The sequence below is a fragment of the Saccopteryx bilineata genome, chromosome 6, assembly GCF_036850765.1.
Source record: "Saccopteryx bilineata isolate mSacBil1 chromosome 6, mSacBil1_pri_phased_curated, whole genome shotgun sequence".
Lineage (NCBI taxonomy): Eukaryota > Metazoa > Chordata > Mammalia > Chiroptera > Emballonuridae > Saccopteryx > Saccopteryx bilineata.
The window spans coordinates 73,585,666-73,610,330 of NC_089495.1; the positions used below are offsets into that span (position 1 = coordinate 73,585,666).

General features: G+C 44.5%; 2 protein-coding genes and 1 long non-coding RNA gene across 5 annotated transcripts in view; 2 read left to right on the plus strand and 1 right to left on the minus strand.

The window, feature by feature from the left end:
• The window catches only part of CLN5 (CLN5 intracellular trafficking protein), a 22,323-nt gene extending 11,929 nt beyond the window's left edge, over positions 1 to 10,394 (minus strand). Inside the window, exons 1-5 of one of the 3 annotated variants that reach the window (XM_066236410.1) lie at positions 10,157 to 10,394; positions 9,626 to 9,727; positions 5,564 to 5,729; positions 4,683 to 4,908; positions 3,220 to 4,042 (exon numbers count right to left, since the gene is read on the minus strand). In XM_066236410.1, coding sequence (XP_066092507.1) covers positions 3,531 to 4,042; positions 4,683 to 4,908; positions 5,564 to 5,729; positions 9,626 to 9,727; positions 10,157 to 10,386 — 1,236 coding nt within the window. In that variant the 5' untranslated portion in view covers positions 10,387 to 10,394 and the 3' untranslated portion in view covers positions 3,220 to 3,530. Of the gene's footprint in view, positions 1 to 3,219; positions 4,043 to 4,682; positions 4,909 to 5,563; positions 5,730 to 9,625; positions 9,728 to 10,156 lie in introns of those variants that run through there. The other 2 variants (XM_066236412.1, XM_066236411.1) reach the window with 2 other exon arrangements.
• Positions 10,395 to 10,464: 70 nt separating this feature from the next.
• Positions 10,465 to 16,220, plus strand: LOC136308742 (uncharacterized). Its single transcript, XR_010726169.1, has 3 exons — positions 10,465 to 10,582; positions 15,396 to 15,570; positions 15,818 to 16,220. It is a non-coding gene; the product is annotated as an uncharacterized lncRNA (long non-coding RNA).
• A 1,031-nt stretch (positions 16,221 to 17,251) lies between these two features.
• LOC136309316 (uncharacterized) lies at positions 17,252 to 19,773 on the plus strand. The gene is made up of 5 exons (XM_066237516.1): positions 17,252 to 17,425; positions 17,541 to 17,736; positions 17,839 to 18,026; positions 18,343 to 18,844; positions 19,101 to 19,773. The coding sequence occupies exons 1-5, from the start codon at positions 17,252 to 17,254 to the stop codon at positions 19,622 to 19,624; spliced, it is 1,584 nt and encodes a 527-aa protein (XP_066093613.1). The 3' UTR covers positions 19,625 to 19,773.
• The last annotated feature ends 4,892 nt before the right edge of the window (positions 19,774 to 24,665 follow it).

Here is a 24,665-nt window from a genome sequence, read left to right on the forward strand (position 1 = left end):
GGGGGGCTGCAGCTGAGCCAGTGACCCGTTGTTCAAGCCAACAACCTTGGGCTCAAGCCAGTGACCATGGGGTCATGTCTATAATCCCATGTTCAAGCTGGCAACCCCTTGCTCAAACTGGATGAGCCTGGGTTTTCAAACCTGCGTCCTCTGTGTCCCAAGCCGACACTATCCACGGCACCACATTCTGGTTAGGCGCACATATCTTCAAATTAGTGTTTGGGAATTCTTTGGATAAATAACCAGAAATGGCATCGCTGGTTATTAGGCAGACACTTTCCATAGTGGCTGCACCATTCTGCAATCTCAGGCTGGTTTTAATGTCACTAAGCAGCCAGAAATGTTTTACCTGTTTGCTGACACCCAACTTTCCTTTAAGAAAAGGACATATATATAAAAAGGACACAAAACCTTTTTTCTCAAAGTCAATTAAGAGCTTATCCTTAGAATTATCAGTCCTGTAAAATATATAATTAATAACCTCATTTTAAAGAGAGGAGAGAAAATACAGAAAGTTTGAGAAGCAGGAAGCTACTCCAGACAAAGGGTAAATATGAGGAAGATGCTGGAAACAGACTTTGGCCAACCATTTGTCTTTGTGAAAAGCAAAAAAACATGTAATTTTGGAGCATTGCTCTTTGCATATAACATGCCAACATTTTTTTTTTGTATTTTTCCGAAGTGAGAAGCGAGGTTGGGGGTAGTCAGATAAGACTCCTGCTTGCGCCCGACCAGGATCCACGTGGCATCCCCACCAGGGGGCGATACTTTGCTGCCATCAGAGCCATTCTTGTGCTGAGGCCAAGGCCATGGAGCCCTCCTCAGCACCTGGGCCACTTTGCTCCAAGGAGGGGAAGAGAGATAGAAAGGAGAGGGTGCTTCTGTGTGCCCTGGCCAGGAATCAAACCCAGAACTTCCACACGCGGGGCTGATGCTCTACCGCTCAGCCAACCAACCAGGGCTGCCAACTATTTCTTTAAAAAAATAAAGACATCATCTTAAAAAAATTATAGTCCCAGAGAACTCATTAAATGCCACCAGAGCAGATGATCAAACTGGATGAAACCTCCTAATGTTCTGATTCCTGAGAAGGAGCCAATTTTGGTTGAGGGTTCCAAATACTAAAATTTTAGTAGTTATTTTTATATTCCTATACCTATAAAAATATATTTGATGCCACTCTGTGAGTATACTTACCTAATACTGAACCAGAATTAACAAGTGAGGATGTATTTATTGTAAAGCCCTTAAATAATTCAGACTTCAACAAAATAGTTTCTCTTAGAAATAGAGTGAATTTTATCAATTTCCAACTTAACAGAAAAGTAGCAGTCACATTTAAATTACACAGTAGTTCAAGATCAGCAAAATTTAATTGGCAAATTCTTGCCAGGCTATATTTTGGCTTCCCAATCCCCATTTTGAAAACATTTTTAAATCATCTCTATTCTAATGCCCTACTTCATCTTGTAAGTACAAGTGACAGATTTAATATGATAAGATGTACTTAATATGAATGCCATGCTTTCTGTGCTATAGTCGCCTGAGCCTGTTACTTCCACAGAATTTCATTTATTATTCTTAGGAGTAATGAAAAATCTTGAATGCTTTTTAAATGTAAGTATTAGAATCTTGCTTTAAAATTCAACTTCCATGTACAGATGACCTCATTTGTTTTTGCTATGGAACCAAGCTCTGAGCGTCACAGTTAATACAAACTAGGCGTAAGAGGTATTGTTTGTTACTCGAATGCACTTCTGTAAATCCAAGATACTGTTTCCTGGAGCAACTCTCCTAGGAATCCAGTAAAAGTCGGCATTGCCAAATTTTAGTCCCTAGATGGAGATAATGCAAGATCTAAGGTCTCCCTATGTACGACTGCAGTAAGGCAAACAAGTGCAATTTCTCAAGTTATCTAAAGTAAAGGGCTAAGTTTTTATTTACAGACTAGCTTTTTGTGCCTAGAGTTTTGAAAAACAGTAAAAATAAATTTTAAAAACAACATATAAGCCCCATTAAAAAAATAAATTGAACAGAAACAATTACTCCAACGACTTGCTTTAAAAGTTTCTTAATGCTTCCTATCAATATCTTTACGTCTCTCCTACAGACCAGTGATGTTTGGTATTAGTAACACGGTGCAGGCGCTAGTCTGAGGATCACCTGGACCTAAAAAGCTGGATAGTGCATCCCCTTCAGTCAGTAGAACCTGGTTCGAAATGTGGCTCTCTTACCACTTGCTGGGTAGCTGTGGAAAGGTCACTTAAACTTTCTAAGCTTGTGTACTCATTTGGATCAGGTAAATATCTATGCTCAGGCATTTTATGAGAACTCAGTAATCAAGTACTAACCTCTGAGAAAGCACTCAAATGTTAGAAGAAACTGAGTGATACAATTGGTACATTTAATACTAAACACAGGTTATTTTTTTCTCTTATCTCTGCTTCATCATCTTACTGACTGGTGTGTTTTCCATGAACAAAGATGATGTGTTTAGCTGACCATCAGAAACTTAAAGGACCCTACTTGGAGGGTCCCTGAAAAAAACCTGTCCTCTCTGAGAAGTTTACCCTCTTCCTCTGAGCTGGCAGCTTTAGTGGGCAGAGGAAGGGCTACAAGAAGCAGTGAGGGAGTCAGAGGGCACCTATTCACCCAGTCATGTCCACAGTCAGTTACTCCCCATGTGCCACATTTGAACTGCAGAAACACTTTGCTACCAGCTCAAAGTTGAGGTAATTATTATGAGACTTGAGAGACTGGACTGTAAACTTCATTAGGCAAGATCCAGGATGGCAGTTTATTCTCTGATTAATCATTACAGCTACCATTTATTGTGACCTTACTATGCCAAACATACATGGCTTTAACCTTTACAACAGTCCTGACAGATGAATAATTTTAGAGATAAGGAAACTAAGGTTCAAAGGTGTTAAGATGCTTAATTACACAATGCCAGTTATGCTAAAATTCTAAAACGCTAGCCAAACTCTTTTGCCCCTTTTCACTGTATTTACTACATTTGGAACCACAACCACTCTCGGTATGGTGTCCACATTAAGTCTTTAGCTTAAGTGATTGGAACAAAATAAAACTAATAGAGCAGTTCCAAAAGATGCAAGAACTGTCAAGTCTAAACTACCAAATGAAAAAGTGTAACTACCACACCAGAGAAATAGTAGCTCCTAACCATGACAACGTCACTAAGGGTAAATTGTAAAGTCTTTGCACACCATATTCACAATTTTAAAATGCTGGGTCTGAAGAGCCTACATACTGATATAAACTAGAATTCTCCATATTAATAAAGGGTTAGAGGTTGAAATTGAGATCATGTAATGTGCTCACTTTGGCCAACACTGTATTTCAGCTTCTTTCTAAAAAAATTCCTGAGATGATATTATGCAGCAATTCTGCATTCTACCTTTCTGCTCCAAGGAAGAAAGGCCTAAAAAATACACAAATATAAAACCACTCCATGAAAGCTGTTCTGATATGCTGGTGGTAGGAGAAAAAAAAAAGCAATAAAGATTCTAGAATCCAGAGATTGGTTTTTTTCTGTTAGGTAAAGGGATTTCTTCATATGTTATCTTAATAAAAGGGAATTTCATAGGTAAAAACCAGTATTCAAAATTATAAAACAAATAGAACTGTCTGTGTAAAATCACTGCATCAAAAATTTTCAAGAGACTCAACAGAAATTCTTTAGTTGACAAATGTGGTTTGAAGGGGTAATAAAATCTTTTTATGGCTAAAGCAAGAGTCTCATTTCCTGTTGGCCCAAACACAGATGTTTCATTTCCCAAATAAGTAGGTTCTCCGCTGTAAAGAAATATTCTTGTGTAGTTGGTTTCTATCCTCTTGAATTCTGCTCCAAGTTCAGCCAACTTCTTATATGTCCTTAACACAAATTTAGAACAGTCATAGGATTCAAACCATGTCTCTGCCCCTTTTTCTGGGCTGGCTTGGACGGTCCATGTCTCATAATAAATCCCTGTTTCATTGTCCCGTTTTACCCACTTTGCCATTTTGTTAAACATATTTCCTAGTGGAAAAAAAGAATCGCTAAATGTGAATATCAAAGCTAATTATGTTTAAAGTAAAATGTTCTAACCAGAGTAAGTCCATGAATGTACATGAATAAACAATAGTTTCTGAACTTCCAAACCTGCATCTTAAAATAGGAATCCAAGCTCAGCCAATTTTTATTCCATGTTCAAAGCACAAGGCATTTCTGAATTGTAGACGTTAGGTATAATAGCTGTATAAAGAGAAGCCCTTATAGATATATACTAATTCTAAAATCACTTAAGCTACAGTCAAATTATACACATGTAGAAGCCGTCTTTCACTACACAACACAGATAAACTAATTACTAAAATTCTGTGGCACATCAAAAAACAAGTATTTTTTTTGTCAATCTCACACACAATAAAAGATATAATTCTGATTCATTCACATGGACAGCTACCGTTGTGTTGGCTGTTGTCAATTTTTTATTTGGTCATCTAACAGAGGGCAGTGTCACTGACTATATAGTCAGGTATTGCATGTTCTAAAAATTCTTGTGGCACACCGGTTGAAATCTCTGAAGTAGAACATTACTGAAATGTCTCAATGAAAATAATTTCTACATTTAGACACTGATGCAATCATCAAATACTGCCATAAATTTGAAACTTACCTGATATCGTTGCTACTTGAACTAATGTCCCATTTTCCTTCCAGTGATTATCATCAATTCCTTCAAAAAAGCAGGCAGCCCCTTGATTACACCAGAATGGGGCATTCATTTCAGGTCGGAGATGGGGAAATGTGCAGTTTCCAAGTTGGAAAAGTTCATACCATTCCACTGTGTAGTTCTTGCCAGTTAAAGTACTCTTGAATCCAATGGCATCATGCATAATATTCTGTGTGAAGATCATACACATATAAAAAGTACTCGTGAAGCAACCACTGGTCCAGGAAGCAGAGGGAGAAAATGTGATACGTCCCAACTGCCTATCAACTAGAACCTCTGTTCCTTCTTCCATGTTGCTATTTTCCTGTCCACTCGGTGGCTCCTCAAGTTCCAGGTCCTCATCTACTCTAGTCACTGCAGCTCCTCTCAGACAGGAAGAATGTATGCTGTGTGGACATGATCACAATCTCCTTACAGCTTAGAATGAGTGTGAGAAGCCTCCATGCCACTGTCTCGGGAAGGAACTCTCATGTACCTCCCGGGGGATGAGAGAGGTTCGAATGGTGAACTAATCTAGGAAAAACGCATTCAACACTGCATTCAAATGAAGTGTTTCCTGCTTGCCTTGCCCCTTCCTCTGAGCCTGCTCCCTTCTGAATTTCTAGGAGCTGGGCATAGGAATGAGGTTTAGATTCAGAATATTAAAAGGGTTGCGAGCAAATGCACTTGTTATTGTCAGGATCACAAAACTTGGTATTTTTTAAATTTATTTTAAATACACTAAGAGGAAAACCAATAAACATGATCTAAAATATTCCATCAAATTCACTTAATAATGACATAATATAATTAACTAAACTTGTAAGATCAAGACACACACTTACCAAGTGTGCCAGGAGGTCTCCATATTTAAATTCCCATACTGGGGCTTGTAACCGAAAGACTTCAATGACATCATCACCCTTCATAACTGGCATAGGTGAGCCGGTCGGACAGAAAGTGTACTGAGCTTGACAGTAAGGATCTGGAGCCGGACGGAAGGAAAAGCGTCTAACAAAGAAAAAGCCATCAATTTAGGATGTTTCTTCTTGCACATTTTAAAATCCAATTTTAATTTCACTGTCAATAACATTTTTAGAGAAAACATTCTAAACTCAGCCCATAAAGTATAAATATACATTTTATTTGTTATCCTGTGAAAAAACTCCAACGGTGTCTTTAACAGCAAATGATACATTAAAAGCATGTTGATAACAGCATGCTTCCCTGTCCTGTTTCCCTCAAACCACAGTGAGAATTCTAAAGATGGAGACCATATCTTAAAATGTTTACAGCTCCAGATCTTATTTAGTAGACAAACGTTTACTGAATAAAGGAATAGTTTTCAAATGATACTTAATTTACCAAACAATCCATATACTAAGATTATTCAAAGATAATTATGATGAAATAGAATATGTTTTCTATTTTCTTATGAATTAACCAATATTCCTCAAACCAATATTTACTGAGGATCTATGTGTAGAACACTATACTAGGAAAGAGGGAAATAAAAATTATCATGCTGTTTCCTTCCTCAAGGAGCTTTGGGTGGGGCTGGGAAGACATTGAACAGTGAAATGAGGCCCAGGCAGGTTGGCTCAGTGGTAGAGTGTTGGCCCGGAGTGTGGATGTCCCAGGTTCAATTCCTGGTCAAGGCACACAGAAGAAGTGCCCATCTGCTTCTCTACCCTTCCCCCTCTTCTTTCTCTCTCTTCCCTTCCCGCAGTCAAGGCTCCACTGGAGCAAAGCTGGCCCAGATGCTGAGGATGGCTCCATGGCCTCCGCCTCAGACTTTAGAATGGCTCTGGTTGCAACTGAGCAATGGCCCATGTGGGCAAAGCATCGCCCCCTGGTGGGCATGCCAAGTGGATCCCAGTCAGGCACATGCAGGAGTCTCTCTGCCTCCCTGCTCCTCACTTCAGAAAAATACAAAACAAAACAGGACAAAAACAAACAAAAAGAAACAAACAATAAAATGAAGTGTGGTAGTAGATGTTAAACCAAAGAAATATACAGAGTCCTTTGGACACAAGAGGGAGAAATCATTTTTCCCTGTGCGAGATGGGAGAGAAAACACTAAGTATTATAAGAGAGGCACAACATGCTGGAAGAGTCTCTGGTAGGTGAAAAAGACTGGCCTTCAGGCTTCAAGGCAGAAGTGGTGAGAGGAGAGGTAGGCAGCAGCACCCCATTGAATCCTACACGTGGGAGTGTTGAACCCAGCAGTGAGCTTTAAAGGATTTTAAATAGATCTGATATGACTGAATATATCAGGGGTTTGGAACCTATGGCTCACGAGCCAGATGTTGCTCTTTTGATGGCTGCATCTGGCTTGCAGACAAATCTTTAATAAAAAATAAATAACGTTAAAAATATAAAACATTCTGCCTGACCAGGTGGTGGCGCAGTGGATAGAGCGCTGGACTGGGATGCAGAGGAACCAGGTTCGAGACCCCGAGGTTGTCAACTTGAGCGCGGGCTCATCTGGTTTGAGCAAAAGCCCACTAGCTTGAACCCAAGGTCACTGGCTCCAGCAAGGGGTTACTCAGTCTGCTGAAGGCCTGCGGTCAAGGCACATATGAGAAAGCAATCAATGAACAACTAAGGTGTTGCAATGCGCAATGAAAAACTAATAATTGATGCTTCTCATCTCTCTCCATTCCTGTCTGTCCCTGTCTATCCCTCTCTCTGACTCTCTGTCTCTGTAAAATAATAATAATAAAATTTAGAATATATATATTATATAAAACATTCTCATGTATTACAATCCATTGATTTCCTACAGCTCATGTTCATGGTTGCGGGTGGCTGGAGCCAATCACAGCTGTCCTCTTGGACAACACCAAATTTCTACTGGATAATGCATAATGTACATGGGTCGTTGTATGGCTCTCACAGAATTACATTTTAAAATATGTGGCGTTCACGGCTCTCTCAGCCAAAAAGTTTCTGACCCCTGGAATATACTATAAATGAAACCTTATTTTATAAATTAGAAGATGGTTGGGGAAGAGAGGCCAAATTAAGGTTGACAGGTCAGTTTTAGGAGGTTACTTCAATAATGCAATAAGAAAAGAAAGTGGCCATGGCAGGAGGGCTGTAGTTGAACTCAGTTCAACACTTACTGGTCATCTTCCACATTAGACACACAAGAGAAACCAAGAGACAGAAGCTACTTATATCTGTCCTCTAAGAATACAAGATCCTAATCCTAATGTATCAACAAAAATTCCTATTTCATTTAGGTTAAACTCTTGATGTTAGCCAATAATAGTAGCAACCTTCAGAAAGTTTATAAGGTTTAGGTATACCTACCTGGTTTTTTTTGTTTGTTTTGTGTTTTTTGTTTTTCTTTTGTATTTTTTTGTATTTTTCTGAAGCTGGAAACAGGGAGGCAGTCAGACAGACACCCGCATGCACCCGACCAGGATCCACCCAGCACGCCCACCAGGAGGCGATGCTCTGCCCATCTTGGGGCCTCTCTCTGCCGCAATCAGAGCCATTCTAGCACCTGAGGCAGAGGCCACAGAGCCATCCTCAGCGCCCGGGCAAACTTTGCTCCAATGAGCCTTGGCTGCGGGAGGGGAAGAGAGAGACAGAGAAAAAGAAGAGGGGGAGGGGTGGAGAAGCAGATGGGTGCTTCTCCTGTGTGCCCTGGCCAGGAATCAAACCCGGGACTCCTGCACGCCAGGCTGACGCTCTACCACTGAGCCAACCGGTCAGGGCTATACCTACCTGTTTTAAGTAACAGGTGCTTACCTGGTTTAAATAAAGGCATAACTATGTCTGTTTCACCTGCCCACAGCAAAATCTATTTAAGGTCAAAGGTAATTCCAAATGCATAATTTAAGTGTGAACTTAATAAATTTTCTTATATTCAGTTGAGGGTATCAGATGGTGGCACATACTTAATATTTCAAACTTTTAAACAAACATAATAAGTCATACTGGAAGCTGGAAACGGGGAGAGACAGTCAGACAGACTCCCGCATGCGCCCGACCGGGATCCACCTGGCACGACGCTCTGCCCACCAGGGGGCAATGCTCTTCCCCTCCGGGGGTCGCTCTGCCGAGACCAGAGCCACTCTAGTGCCTGGGGCAGCGGTCAAGGAGCCATCCTCAGCGCCCGGGCCATCTTTGCTCCAATGGAGCCTTGGCTGCGGGAGGGGAAGAGAGAGACAGAGAGGAAGGAGGGGGCGGGAGTGGAGAAGCAAATGGGCGCTTCTCCTATGTGCCCTGGCCGGGAATCGAACCCGGGTCCCCCGCACGCCAGGCCGATGCTCTACCGCTAAGCCAACCAGACAGGGCCAAGGATATCCTGTTCTTAAGTAGTTTTGGACTTATAATTTCCTCCTTGTTTTATTGAATATTTAATTTTTAATTCTTATGAACATTGTATTAACATTTCTCAGAAAACCAGCATCAACCCCAAACTTCTCTTTTCATGCATATCAAGCCCACAAGAAGTGGTGCAAACCATTCAGTGATGTCCAGGCTTGACAACAGCTGGCATTTATTAAATTTAACCCTCCCAACAAACCATAGGTAAATGCTATTACTATTCATACTTTCTGATTCAGGACATGTGGGCACAGAGATGCTGAGCAACTTCCCCAAGGTCCCAAGGTCACAAAGCTAGTCATGGTGGAGCTTGATTTGATCTGCAGCACTGGAATCCAGAACTTGGGTTAACCTGCCTCCTAACTCAGTCTTTTGTCATCCAAAGTAGCTGTGCGTTTTCAAGGCTGCTGGCCTTCTCCAGCCCTGATGCTGACACCATGTTTTGCTTCTCTGTTTAGCCATCTGACAGTATCAGGTCAAGTAAATACTCTTCTAGGTCAAATGCTGGAAATCAGCTTCATAGGTTTGCAGTCTCCGCCCTCGACTTACGACCAGACTCTTACCTGCACGCTGAAGACAATGTAGCAACGAAGTCGCCCACCTTCCCAGTTTGCTGGGGACCCAGGGAGCGGGGAATTCCCGGGACACAGACAGGGCTTTCAGTGCTAAAAACGGCAAGTCCCCGCGAACCAAGATGAGTAAGGTCATGCTGCAAATTCTGCCAAGGTCACTTAGGCACTCATGAGAACGAACGATAGTGTATGACAATAAACGCGAAATTAAAAGTCTCCTCACACTATTCCAAGTATCTAAAGGTTACGCGATAAAGTAACATTACTCCCCTTTTCTTCCATCACTCTGGTCAGTCCTGAGCCTAAGTCACCTCGTCACTGGCTCAAGAGCCCCAGGCGACACGCAACTAGCAGAGGCACTTCTGATCTCTCTCATCTTCTTTCTGCGCTGCGCCCTCCCCCGCGCGGGAGTCGCCTGACGCCGCCGCCGCCGCCGCACTGCCGCGTGACCCGGACCCCGCGGCCGCGCGCCGACCCCTCCCCCCGCTGACCCCGGCCGGGCGCGAACCCGCGCCTCCTTACTTGTAGGGTACGGGCCACTGACGCCGAGAGGGGACGCCGGCCGCCGCCGCCTGCCAGAGCATCGCCAGGGCGCAGAGCCAAGGCGCGCGCCTCAGTGCTGAGCCCACACCGCGCTGCCCGCCGGCCCCGGGGCCGGAGTCCCCGGCCTGCGCCATGCGGGGCTTGCGGGGCTCCCGGCTCTTCCGGCACCTCCCGAGCCCGGTGACGGCGGAGAGCCGCGAGCCGCGCATGCGCGGAGCCACGCCCCCGCTCCGCGCGGACCCGGGAGCACCGGTTGGCTTAGGCCCGCGGATTCGTCCTCTTCTCGGTGTCGGGGCTGAAGATTCCGTCACCTCAGCACGGGGAGCCTTCCTGAGCGTGGCGGCAGGTGTCTCCTCCGTGGCTGCACCGTGGCGGCTTCCAAACTGCCGGCCAGGAAAGTGCTCGGTGGGTCCGGCACCTCAGGATGTTAGGTTGGGTCTTGGGGTCCAGTTTTTCTCAAACCCACTGTTGCCTTATGTCTCAGTTTAAAGATCACCGTTTGTTTTGGAGCTTCTCTTAACAGCACCCCAACAACCACAATGAAAAACAAACCAAACCAGACGAACAAATTCAACTTTGGGCTCTTTCTACCCCTGAACTTTTACCCAGCTCCACGCAGCCCAGAGGAGGTGACACCAAACATGTGAGTGAAGGATGCAATGAGGAAGACAGTCTTAGGTAGGGTGACCAATCGTCCTCCTTTAGGGAGGCTAGTCCTTTTTTAAGTTCCGTCTTCCCTGGAAAACTGCCCTCCTACATGTCCTCCTTTTTGATATTGGATGACTAATCTGTAAATGTCCGTATTTGATCAATGCAGAGTCGATCCATTGTGTGTGCTGTGACGTATTTGTATCTAAATGAGTACTTTTTTCTTACAATTATTATTAAAAGTTAATAGGCATGTAAGCATAAGTATAATATAAAATATAAATGTTTTTATTATGCATTTATATTATAGTGTATTGTTGCAATGAATAAAATCTTTCTTTTTACGATATTGTTTTCTTCAATTTATTTTTGTCCTTTTCATTGTAAAAAAGTTGGTCACCTTATCTTAAGGGATTGATTGTGCTCACCTGATCTAATCAGTGGTGGTACAATGGCCAACACCAACATACAGCTGTCTACTTAAGGGCTTTATAATCCACCCACCCACCTCCCGCTCAGATATTCTTCCTTGTCTGGATCTACCATTTCAACAGGAAGAAGATTGGACATTACCTATTTTTCTTTGACCCTTTAACCATCTCAGGAATGCAATAGGGTCAACCGCCCGACTTTATGGCCTGCTATGCTGTTATATACAGATGTTGACTTCTGTCTCTAAATAAACATTAAAGGCATTGTCTCTTTTATAATCACTTGTATTACAAGAGATCAGCCTGTTGATCTCTTTTGCTTTTTTTCTTATGTGACAGAGACAGGGATAGATAGGAAGGGAGAGAGATGAGAAGCATCAATTTTTGGTTGGAGCACCTTAGTTGTTTGCTCTTTCATTGATTGTTCTTTCATATGAGCCTTGATTGGGGGGGGGGGGGCTGCAGCAGAGCAAGTGACCCCTTGCTCAAGCCAGCGACCTTAGGCTCAAGTCAGTGACCATGGGGTCATGTCTATGATCCCACACTCAAGCTGGTGACCCTGTGCTCAAGTCAGAGACCTTGGGGTTTCAAACCTGGGTCCTCTGTGTCCTAGTCCAATGCTCTATCCGCTGCACCACCGCCTGGTCAGGCAGGCTGCTGAGCTCTTAGACCAGGACTTTCCCATGCCTTCACTTCATTCACAACACAACTGAACCATCTACTTGTAAGTACAAGGTGGCTGCAGTGGCCAGGGTTGACCACCAGGAGCCATGGGAGCATCAGTGGCTTCCCCAGGCCTGCCAGGTCTTCTGAGGCCTGATGGGAAGTAATTCTGTCTTCCCCTCACCACCACCATCACCAAACTCCTTTGCCCATTTGCTGCGGGTTGGGAAGTTCTGTGGAGGTTCAGGCAGGGTCCCATTTTAACACCCACTTAGCTTAGTGTTTAGGTGACTCCAATTCTAGCCCTCCTCCATATACCAACCACCCTAGTTCAGAATCACCAAGACTAAACTGGTCTCTCCAAAGATCCGACCGAGATGAGGGAACAAGTCCTAGCCATGAGAGCTGAAATGTGCCGTTGCAATCGAAGGGCACTTGCAGGATTTTGTGTGGACTAGCACTTGGGGGTGGTTTAGAACTAAAGAAAAGAAACAGTTTACCACAGCAACATTGTACAAATAATGGACCGTACACTAATTGGTCACAGTGCAATTTCCAATCCTGCTCACAGTAGAACTTCTGATTCTGCTGAGGACTTCCCAGAGCTACAAAAGGAAGCTTCACATTGACCTTGGTTGATGGTGGGGATTTCCTCTCTTGGGTCTGCGGCTCTACTGGTGAGAAAGCATTTCCTCATATTAGCCCTAACTTAGTGTCTTACTAGTTCCCATCTGCTCTGGTCTGGTTCTGCCTTCTGTTCCTCTTGGCTGTTACCCAGCACCGCAGGATAAGGATGCTTGTGGAGTGTTGTTGCCTGATCCCTCGCTGTATTGGTTACTTCTCTCTACTCCATGGCTGTTAAACCTTGAAGGCCTATTGAAACCCAGTGACTTTGACACTTTACAACTCTGTGTTACTGTGTTTTGGGAGAAATACTATTCAAGGTTAATTTTGCAACTAGTGTTTATTTTCCATTTTATTTCAGGCTCATGAATGGCAGGGCAGATTTTTATAGTCCAATTTTTACTTTCTCACTTATAATGTGATGGGTTTTAATTTTTCTTTCAGAAATTAAAAAAAAAAGTCTGAGAAGAGCTTTCACTAGGCTGCCAAAGAGGTCCACAGAACATAAAGAAAGGTTAAGAGCCAATGGGCTCTGGACACATTATTTTTCTGCGCTGATTTTAATGCAAGAGGTTAACAATATTGTGTGTGTGTGTGACAGAGCTAGAGAGAGAGGGGTCCAGACAGGGATATGAGAAGCATCAAATCATAGTTGTGGCACCTCAGTTGTTCATTGATTGCCTGGGGGCTCCTGCTGAGCCAAAGACCCCTTGCTCAAGCCAGCCACCTTGGGCTTTAAGCCAGTGACCTTTGGGCTCAAGCCAGAGACCATGGAGTCATGTCTATGATCCAATGCTCAAGCTGGTGAGTCCGCACTCAAGCTGGCAACCTTGGGGTTCAAACCTGGGTCCTCAGTGTCCCAGGCTGACGGTCTATCTGCTGCACCACCACCCAGTCAGGCAACAATATCTTTTTCTTTTTGTGTGTGTGACAATACAGAGACAGGGACAGATAGGGACAGGAAGGGAGAGAGATGAGAAGCATCAATTCTTTGTTGGGGCACTTTAGTTGTTTGCTTTCTCATTGATTGCTTTCTCACATGTGCCTTGACTGGGGGGCTTCAGCAGACTGAGTGACCCCTTGCTCAAACCAGTGACCTTGGGCTCAAGCTGGTGAGCCTTGCTCAAACCAGATGAGCCTGCACTCAAGCTGGCGACCTTGAGGTTTTGAACCTGGGTCCTCTGTGTCCCAGTCCGACGCTCTATCCACTGTGCCACCTCTTAGTCAGGCGGCAACAATATCTTAATCAAAACTAACACGCTCCCTTACAAAAACCTATGAGACAGTTACAATTATCTGTTTTATAGGTACTTAACTTTTAAACAAATACATCAACTATTAATATAGGTCCTATTTTTAGATTTTTATTGGCAGTTTCACTTACCTACAGCATAATTTATTTTAGGTCAAAGATAATTTAAAGAAAAATATAAGTGTGAATTTAATAAAGTTAAAAGATTATCATATACCCTTGAAGAAATTAAGAGGCAGTATCTACTTAATATACAATACTTTAAAACAAACAATCAACTCTGGAACTGTAGTTAACGTCTCACCCTAATTCTAAATCAAGTAATTTTATTATATATTCTTTTGCTTGTTACATGCAATCTCTTAAATCAGTCTTTACAATTTTTTATGTATTTATTGAATATAGTATTTTTTAGTTTATTTTCAAGAAAACCAGCTTCAGAATGAAAACTTCTTCATGTATATCAAGCACAATGTAGCAGTGCCTACATTTTGTTCCGTAAGATCAGTAAGAGGAAATATACTGGTATTTAGGTTTTGACACAGCTGATATTTACTATATTTAATCCTCCCAACAGCCCTATGAAAAAGACGTTTCTTCCCACTTTCAGACTGAGGGAATTTAGCCACAGGGATATAGAGTAACTCTCCCCAAATCACACAGAACTGCTCCTAACCATTTGGTGGTCCTGCTTCTCAGGTTCACTGTTTACTTTCCTCCTCCTCTTACCTTCCCCTCTCCTACCCTTCCCCTCTCCCTTCTCCCCCCCCCTTCCCCTCTTCTACCATCTGCTCTACTAAGTGGGTGGATACATATGTGTATTCACAAGCAGCTGACCTTTCTCCTGCCTGATGTTTATACCCAGTTTATTTACTCTTTAACAAATGTGGGCATCACTGACAGCCATGTAAGTACCATTCTGGGTCAAGAGCTAGAATTCACCTCCTGTGTGTGCAATTTTCCATCCAGGGCTTATTGGGATTTTAAGTCAGAGCCCTGAGGTTGTGAGCTTTCTCTCTCATTGGCTTTAGATCAGTGGTTGTCAATCCTGTCAAATGATAATCACCCGGGGGGATTTCAGGACACCCTGATGCCCACCATCATGCTTCACTTACAAGTAACCCGTTTGTTTGGGCCTCAAACAATCAGGTAATTCTAATATGTAGCCAGGGTTGAGAATCCCTGCTTTAGAAAGGTTTCAAGGGCAGATTTCATAAATTCGCTCATGTTTTTGAGACCTATATACTATGATCTATAAAATTGGATCCTCTGTTCCAGTTCCTTAAAAAGCATAAAGATGAGCTGTATGTGTATATATATCCCTGTATTTGAAAACCAAACTCTTTCTGTTCTGCTTTCTTTCTGGAAGCTAGCTAATTTATAGCTCTATTTTTTTTTCTCTTTTTTTCTCTAGAAGTCCCCTGCCATGTCTTTCTTAACTTGAGCTGTGATATTTGTTGTGGGTGTTGGACCTGAAAGCAAATAGAATTACTTAGTGGTTTTCCACCTTTCCTTTCTGGTTTAGGCTCTGATTGATTTGCTTGATTGTTTTCATAGAGGCAATGACATCATTGTTTTGTTTGTATTTCTATTTTTGAAGGTGAAGACATTTGCGCCTCCTGCGTAGCAGATGCACATGGTCAGGTCATCACTTGACACACAGGTCAGCGGAAGAGAGAGCAATGCGCTGGAGGAAAGTGCCAGGAGAGCCCGTGGGGACCCCCGTGACTTGGCAGACCTGAGCTTCAGCAACCTCGATGCTGTCGTTATAGCTGGTGAGTTCGCTGAAAGCCGGGTGGCCAACTGTTCATTTTAATTATTTAATCCTCTTCCCAAAAGGGTAGTGCAGGCTCAGCTTCCATTTTGACCCTCAGTGTCAGGCTCTAGATTTGTGGTTCTCAAACTTTGCTGCATGTGAGAATCACTCAGGGAGTTTAAAATATTCCCAGTGCTTGGCTTACACCCAGTAACATCACACTGTCTGGGGCTGGAAAGAGACATTAGTATTTTTATGCTCCCCAGGTGATCCTACAGTTCAGTCCAGTTGAGAACCAGTGCTCTATCTAAAGTGACCAGTGGTTCCCAGTCATTGTTGCACCTGGAATCACTCGACCAGCTTCAAAACCATCAATACCTGTGTCCCTGTGGCCTGGAGTTTGGGACTTTTAAGATTCCTAGATGATATTCATGTGCAGACAAGTTTGGAAACCACTGACATATACCAGCATGTCTCTAACTTTAATGGGTATATGACTTACTTGGAAATCTTGTTACATAATGCAGATTATTTTTCCCCCCTTTTATGGAATTTATTGGGTGACACTGGCTAAGAAAATTATACAGGTTTCAGGTGCACAACTCTACAACGCATCTCTGTACCATTGCATTGTGTGTTCATCACCCTAAGTCACGTCTCCATCCATCACCATTTATCTCCCCTACCCCCTCTTCCACCTCCTTCTCCCTCTGCCCCCCAACAATCACCACACTGTTTTCCATGTCTGTAAGTTTTTCTTTTTCTTTCTTTTCTGATTCAGCTCCCAGGTGACAGGTGGGATGTGGCATAGAGGCCACATTTTGAGGCCTTAAGGCTCTGAAAATCACAGGGAGGGTTTCCTGTTCCTGGACTTTTTCAGGGCAGGGATCACTTATAGATAGGTGACTCTACCTTTTAAAATAAGAGATTGATTTACAACTATAATTTTCTTAGATATATCTAGTTTTCTTTGTATTTCTTTCCCTTCATAAGGAGCTGTATGTTAAATATTTATCTTTTCTAAACTAAACAATAAAATCAGTTGTTTTAAGATTATTTTAAATGTTCACAATATTCTTGAAAGTTTTGGAGGCAATTTGGAGATGTCCCACGGTGAGAATGAGGATTCATTATTTTAGCTCAGGAGTGAGTTGCTTATGGATACCTAACATTTACCTAGTAGGTTGCTTGTTGTTTTACATATAAGTAGTTTAGATATTGATTGCTATGTAACAAACACCAAAATTTGGTAGCTTAAACAAGAATTTATTATCTTTCCTAGATCTGGTGGTTGACTGGGCATAGCTGGGCTTTGCTTGAGGTCACTCTCATGCAGTTGCAATCAGATAGTGCCTGGGGCTGCAGACATCTGGAAGCTTTACTGGGCGGGAAGACACCGCAGTGATTTCACTCCAGTATGTGGTGTCTGGGCTGGGACTGGCTGGAACAGCTGAGGGCTGGCTGCATGGCCATGCGGTTATTCCACATGGCTATCTTGGGCTTCCTCACAGCCAAAGCCCTTGGGGTGGTTACGCTTCTTACATGAAAGCTGCCACCCTCCATTCCAAGAAGACCTGGGCTTTCCTCTTAAATTCTAGCCACAGATATCCCTCAGCAGCTCTCTCTTGCATTTTATTAAACAAAAGTAAAACCAGATTCAAGGAGAAGAGACTACAAAGGAACATGAATTATAGGGAGGCATGGATATTGGGACACCATCCTTGGAGACTGTTGGGAAAACAGCTGTGTTAGGCTTGCTCACTTGTACTTTGCCTGATCAGTGTATGAGCACGTGGCAGCACCACGTGTGCACAGTCTATGTAAGGAATGGGTACTTGCCACCAGCACGGATGGCGGATTGTCTGGCCACCGCTGTGAGGAGCCATTCTGTTGATTGTTTGCCTGAGAAGCAGTTTTTCCTTTCCTGCTTGCTCGTCCACCATTGAGAGACTAATAAACAGAATGGCCCAACGCTTTCTGGCTCTGCAGTTTCTCTACCACCTGCCCGGACCCAGTGTGAATCTGCATGCCTCAGGTGGAGCAGGAGCCGGCTCTGCCTCTTGGTCCCCTACCCCGAGCATCTCCTCAGACAAGAGCAGTGACATCACTACCTGGCCAGAAAATGACCAAAGCACGCAATGTCCTCACTCCCTGATGAGAGAGACCAACAGAACTCAGAACCCTGGTAACCAGGGAACCACATTCTAGAGCAACCGCTAGCCAGCTCAGTTGGCCAGAGACTTTAGTTGAGTCAACATGTCCTTGTGTTGTCTTCCCCGGTCCCAAGGCCGTGGCAACCAAAGAAACAGCCCTGATGGTTTTTTCCGCCGTGGCCGCCGCTGGGTCCAGACTGGGCCCAGGCGCCTGTGGCCCTTTTCTCGGAGGAACCGAGAAATAACCCATGGAGGCTCAGAGGCGGTGCTTCCAGAGCAGGACACCACTGTGACTTCACCTGAGCAGGTCTATGTCCCCTACGTGCGTGTGTGTGTGTGTGTGTGTGTGTGTGTGTGAGAGAGAGAGAGAGAGAGAGAGAGAGAGAGAGAGAGTTTTGAGTGAGTGTATGTATATGTGTCAGAGGGTTTCATGTCAGAGGAGCCAGCCCTTAGGAAGAACGGGCTGAGCACGTGGGTCAGAAGCCTTGTGAACCAGCACATTCACACCGCCGCCTGTTTGGATTGGAAGTGTGGGTGGCACCCACTGCCCCTGGTTTATCTTGAGTCCTGGAGGTGAATTTCATTTCTACTGGGAGGGGGTCTCTGTAGAAACATCCTTGGGTCTGATTTGGGAGCAGATGGTGCAGTGGGCAAAAGCAGCTGCGACGAGGGCCAGGCTGGGCTTGAGGCATCCTGACCCGCTGCTGGTCATGTCATTGCAGAGCTCAGTCAACAGCACCCAGGAGCAGCAGCTGGAGGAAGGAGAACCTCACATCATCTCCACATCTGTGGCCCAGGTGCACCGTAGTAATGATGTTTCATACAGGCCTGCAGAAAGCGTGGCCCCCTGGGCGTCCGGGGACCTGGGGCCCGTGGATGACCTCAGTAGGTCTCCTCTCCCGGAGCCACCCAGGGTCTGGAGGAGGGCTCGTCCCCCAACGCCATACAGGCTCAGGAGGTCTCTTCTTTTTACAACACCCAATTTCCCGAGGATTCCTCCCCTGATGCTACCCAGGGTCCAGAGGACTCCTTCCCCAAAGCCTCCCAGGCTCACCATGTCTGAATCCAGCCTGCAGCAGGGGGCCCATGCTAATCAAACTGAGGCAAACCACCTGGAGCCCAAGGAAGCAGAACTAAAGGGTGAGAAGGTGGTTGAGGACATGGTGGCATGGTCGGGAGGGTTGGAGGGGAATGTGAGATAATTGGGAAGGGTCGGTGTCAGACACACAGGGAGCATTTCTAGAGGCTGGCCAGGAGCAAAGACTGGCTTCAGACCACCCACGTGCAGGATGGCTGGCGGGGAGGACGTCCTGTGGTGGGTCCTGGCCTTCGGCTGTGCTCTGTCTTTGGAGAAAACATGGAAATGTAGGCACAGGGGTAATCTTTTCTCCTCTAGAAGCTCCAGCACCAGCCCAGGAGGCAGAGCCGGCTCCTGCTCCACCTGAGGAACATCTGGAAGAGCCGGCTGCACAGGCAGACCTGGAGGCCGACCCAGAGCTGGAGCGGTGCCTGACTCCAGTGGCCTTTTCACCTTATGAAGTTCTTCCAGGTGCAGCTATGGAGGTGGGGCCGGCCTCCACTGCGCCTCCTGCCCACACTGAGGTGGGAAATCTGCTGCCTGAAGAAGCCTCCGACCAACCTGCCTTGACTCCGCCCACACAGGAAGAGCTGTGCCTGCACACCACCTCGGGGCCAGCTCAGGAGCCTCCTGTCCAATCAGAGGTCCCTAGCCCATCCGAGGGATCTATTTTCCCACCTCTTTTTGATTATTTTCTTTTATTTTCTGTTATCATCATATTTCCATTTTCACCTTGGCCTTATAGAATATTCTACATTATTAATTTTTTTTGGATTTGTTTTGTTTTCTTTTATTTTGTTCTTTTTCTTTTTCTGTTAACATGTTTTTTCTGTATAGAGTAATTCATTATAAGTAATAAAATAAAAGTGATTATTTAGATTTTAATTTGTGCCATTCCTCAGCATGAAGTCCCTTAATGATGCTGTGCAAGCATCACCTCTAACTTGTTGAAAAATGTTCCATCACCCTGAATAGAAACCCTGCACCTAAAAGACTCACTCCTCCTATCCCTGCAAAACCTCAACTGCTTTCTGTCTCTGCTCCTTTACCTATTCTAGACATTTTTTATCAACGGAATCTTACCATAGTGGTGTTTTCAAAGCACTCCCATACTTATTTTGTTTTTATCTGAAATAAAATTTTTTCCACTAAAAATGGAAATCCCAGGTCGAATAGAGAGACAGATATAAAAAGAGAACTTTTTTAGTAAGTCTGTGCTTTATCTATGGGTAGCGACCACTCTGCTAAGTATGATCCCAGGGCCAGAACGTAGTCAGGTGACAGCTTGACCTTCCTGGGCATAAAACAAACATGAGAATAATGCAGAAATCTGCAAAGACAAACCAGAAGCTAGAAAGTATTCCTTACAAGGCAAGGCCAGAGAGTGGTTTACATTCTTGCAAGTGCATGAACTTCCTGAAAATTGGTGTTTTCTTTCTCTCTCTCTTTTTTTTTTGTATTTTTCCAAAGTTAGAAGTGGGGAGGTAGGCATACAGACTCCCACATGCACCTGATGGAGATCCACCCAGCATGCCCACCAGGGGACGATGCTCTGCCCATCTAGGGCATTGCTTTGTTGCAACCAGAGCCATTCTAGTGCCTGAGGCAGAGTAAATGGAGCTGTCCTCAGCGCCTGAGCCAACTTTGCTTCAATGGAGCCTTGGCTGCAGGAGGGGAGGAAAGAGACAGAGAGGAAGGAGAAGGTGAAGGGTGCAGAAGCAGATAGGCGCTTCTCCTGTGTACCCTGACTGAGAACCAAACCCGGGACATCCACACACCAGGCTGATGATGCTGTCCTGCTGAGGCAACTGGTCAGGGCCAAGTTGGTGTCTTCAAAAGGGACAGAGGGCAAACACCTGCACTTTCAATAACAGGCAGTGCATATGCCAGTGCAAGTCAGATGATGGCCCCCCACCCTGATGAGGACACATGCACTGTAAATGCCAGTGGGAGAGCTCTGTCCCCATCAGACTGAAAGGCTTCTGGTCTGGTGGTGACTAGCCTGGAGGACAATGTGAGGATGGAGAGGCACCAACAGGTCCCTGAAAAGAAGTAGGAAAGGCCCCTCTTCTGGGGGAACAGTGTGTAAGACCCATCAAATTCCACAGGTGCTCAATTTCACCTGGCAGTGCTCACCCTAGGGCAGGGGTCGTCAACCTTTTTATACCTACCGCCCACTTTAGTATCTCTATTAGTAGTAAAATTTTCTAACTGCCCACGGGTTCCACAGTAATGGTGATTTATAAAGTAGGGAAGTAACTTTACTTTATAAAATTTATAAAGCATAGTTACAGCAAGTTAAAGCATATAATAATAATTACTTACCAAGTAATTTATTTCGGATTTTCACTAATTTTGGCAGAATAAATCTTTATAAAACAACTTACTATAGTTAAATCTATTTTATTTATACTTTGGTTGCTTCGCTACTGCCCACCATGAAAGCTGGAACGCCCAATAGTGGGCGGTAGGGACCAGGTTGAAGACTATTGCCCTAGGATATTATCCCAAAGAAATTCTTGCACAACTTCTCAAAGATCTATATTCAAGACTGCCCATCAGAGCCCTGATGATATAGCCAGGAATTGAGAAAAACAAAACTGTCCATGGACAGTGATGGGAACCACCAATCCTGATCCACACGGATGATGGAAGCTGGACAGCAGCTAGAGTTGGGGCAGGAGTCTCCACGTGTTGACAGAAAAAGAGCTCAGGTGTCCTCTCACATGAGACATGTGGCCCAACATCTGAATCCATGATCCCACTTCTTAGAGCACGACCATGTGATTTCAGCTGGCAGAGAGTCATATATGAAAATCAGTCTGAGTGTAACACAGACAAAACAAACCGAGTGAGAAGGGCGGACCCTGAGAGATACCAACCAAGCCACTCATGATGCTCACCTGTGGGGTGGAGACATCAATCTCTGACCTTCTCCTTGATGTGATGTCTAATTTGTTATAATGCATGTGTGACTGTGACAGTTCTAAATTATATATTAAAGTTGTATGTCCAGTGTTATCTGCGTATCACTCATCTATAAAGTACATTATTTAGTTTTTATTGTTAAAGAATTAATGATAAGGAAAATAAAGGTTAGTTATAGTACCATATTGACTTCTAAAGGAATTCAGAAACAAATAAAGAACAAAGTCCTTCCTGGGAGGAGAGCCCTGATACGGGGGCTCACCATGCCTGTTCTTTCCAGGATTTTGCACATAGTGTTGGCATGTGCACGTGTGTGCTTCTGTTTTCTCGCACCCATGTGTGCATTGGTGGGTGCCTCTGTGTGTTCACATGTGTGAGCGTGTGCACCTGTGGGTGTCTGGCAGGTAGGATTCCTGGACATGTGCTCTTCCAAACCCTTATTTCTCTCGGTGTGGACACTGCCAGTCAGAGTTTTTGGCATTTTCTGTGACTCCTCATCAGAATTTCCAAAGCTCCCTGTGGTGGAACCCGGATCATTACTCATTTTTCACTTTTCTTGTTCTAATTTGTACAGGATTTTAAAATATTGGGTGCAGTTCCTATATCCGAGGAGAAAAAGAAAACATTACAATGAAAGAAAAGTGAAGAGAATGGTCACAGAGTGGGATAAAACCAATTCTTCTGATGAGAGTAGTGCAGGTTCGAGAGCAGACGGCTCTAGAGCTGGCCCTGGTGTGTGGTCAGAAGCAGGTGCTCTGTGGCAGGAACCAGGGCAGGTTCTGCAGAGGGCTCTTCAGTCGGCGGTGGCGGGGCCTCGGGTAACTCGGCAGATGCTGCACAGGCCACCTGGCTCCAGAGCTGCAGCTGGAGTGACTACTGGAGGCGTCACCCCTCCAGGTCTGGAGCAGCCTATAGACCCTCCCCTGCATCTGGCTCTTCGAGTGAAGAGGTGGAAGCTGCCGGCTCTGTCTCCTGGGCTGGTGCTGGAGCTGTGAGAGGAGAAAAGATCCCCCACGTGCATTCCCATGTGCCCCCGAAAGACAACACAGCCAGAGCCTTCCTCAGAAGTCACAGCACAGGACCCACCACAGGATGTCCTAGCGGCCACAGTCCTGCAGAAGGGCGGTCTGAGTCCTGTCTGCTCCTGGCCAGCCTCTTGGGGTGCTCCCTGTGTGTCTGGTAACCCCTCCTCATCAGTTCACATACATCCGCACCCCCCACCACACCCCACCTCCCCCACAGTCACACCCGTGGGTTCTGCCTCCTTGGCCACCAGGTCCTCCTGGCCAGTTTCTGGACTTGGGCATTGTGCTCCCAATATCATGTCTGAAGTGATGCGCTGCGGTGGGATACTGTGTTGCTTCCGGGGAGAAGTACTTCTCTGGCCATCCAGGGGCCCTAGATCCCCAAACCCCCAAGTGGCCACACTCACTTTGAGCCTGCTCTGGAGCTCGGTGCTGTGGCTCAGTTGCCTGTAACTGGTGGAAACGGGTGGGGCTCTCCACCAGCAGCCTGCCGCTCTTCCATGTTGTGGGTTGAGCTCTGCAATGACCAGCAGTGAGTCTGGAGACGCCAAGCCTTGCCCTGTTGTAGCCACTGCTGCTTCTGCCCAGTGGACCTTCTGCTCCTGGATAATGCCCAGGCCTGTGTCTGCACAGATCATCTCCCAGGTGAAATAAGATTCTCCTCCAGCCTGAGCAGGTGGTGACGCAGTGGATAGAGCGTCAAACTGGGATGCGGAGGACCCAGGTTCGAGACCCCGAGCTCACCTGCTTGAGCGCGGGCTCATCTGGTTTGAGCAAAGCTCACCAGCTTGGACCCAAGGTCGCTGGTCGAGCAAGGGGTCACTCAGTCTGCTGAAGGCCCACTGTCAAGGCACATATGAGAAAGCAATCAATGAACAACTAAGGTGTTGCAATGCGCAACCAAAAACTAATGATTGATGCTTCTCATCTCTCTCCGTTCCTATCTGTCCATCCCTGTCGATCCCTCTCTCAGACTCTCTCTGTCTCTGTAAAAAAAATATAAATAAATAAATAAATAAAAATTAAAAGATGAGAATGGCCTGACCAGGAGGTGGCATAGTGGATAGAGCTTCAGACTGGGATGCGGGGACCTAGATCAAAACCCAAGCTTGCCAGCTTGAGTGCGGGCTCATCCAGTTTGAGCAAGGCTCACCAGGTTGAACCCAAGGTTGCTGGCTTGAGCAAAGGGTCATTTGGTCTGCTGTAGCCCCCGGTCAAGGCACATATGAGAAAGCAATCAATGAACAACTAAGGTGCTACAATGAAGAATGGATGCTTCTCATCTCTCTCCTTTCCTGCTGTCTGTCCTTCTCTTTGTCTCTCTGTCTCTATCACAAAAAAAAGATGAAAATGAAGAAAATTCTCCTCTACAAGATAGCATTCCTTAATAAAAAAATTTTAATCTTTAACTTTTTATATTTGGATAATATATTTATAGAAATAACTAAAATATACAGAAATCTCACATATTCTTTAACCACCTTTTCCTAACACTAAAATTTTACATAACCTTGATACATTTATGCAAACTAAGAATTTAACATTAATACAATATTATTGACTAAATTATAGACTTTATTTAAATTTCATCATTATTTTCACTAAAGTCCTTTATCTACCTAGGATTTAATCCAAATCCAGAATAAAATTTTGTATTTAGTTTTTATACGTTCTTGAGCCCCTATGATCTGTAAAAATTTTTCAGTCTTTCCTTATTTTATTATGGTCTTGACAATTTTGATAAAAAATGGTAAGAAATTTTGTAGACTTCTTCTCAATTCAAGTTAGAGTGATTGATTTTATGATTAGACTGAAACTATAGACTTGGAAGAATACCACAGAAGTAAAATGGCTTTCTCATTGCATCATATCAGGGGGTGAGTGATATCAATATGACATCACTAGTGTTATTAACTTTGACCACTTAATT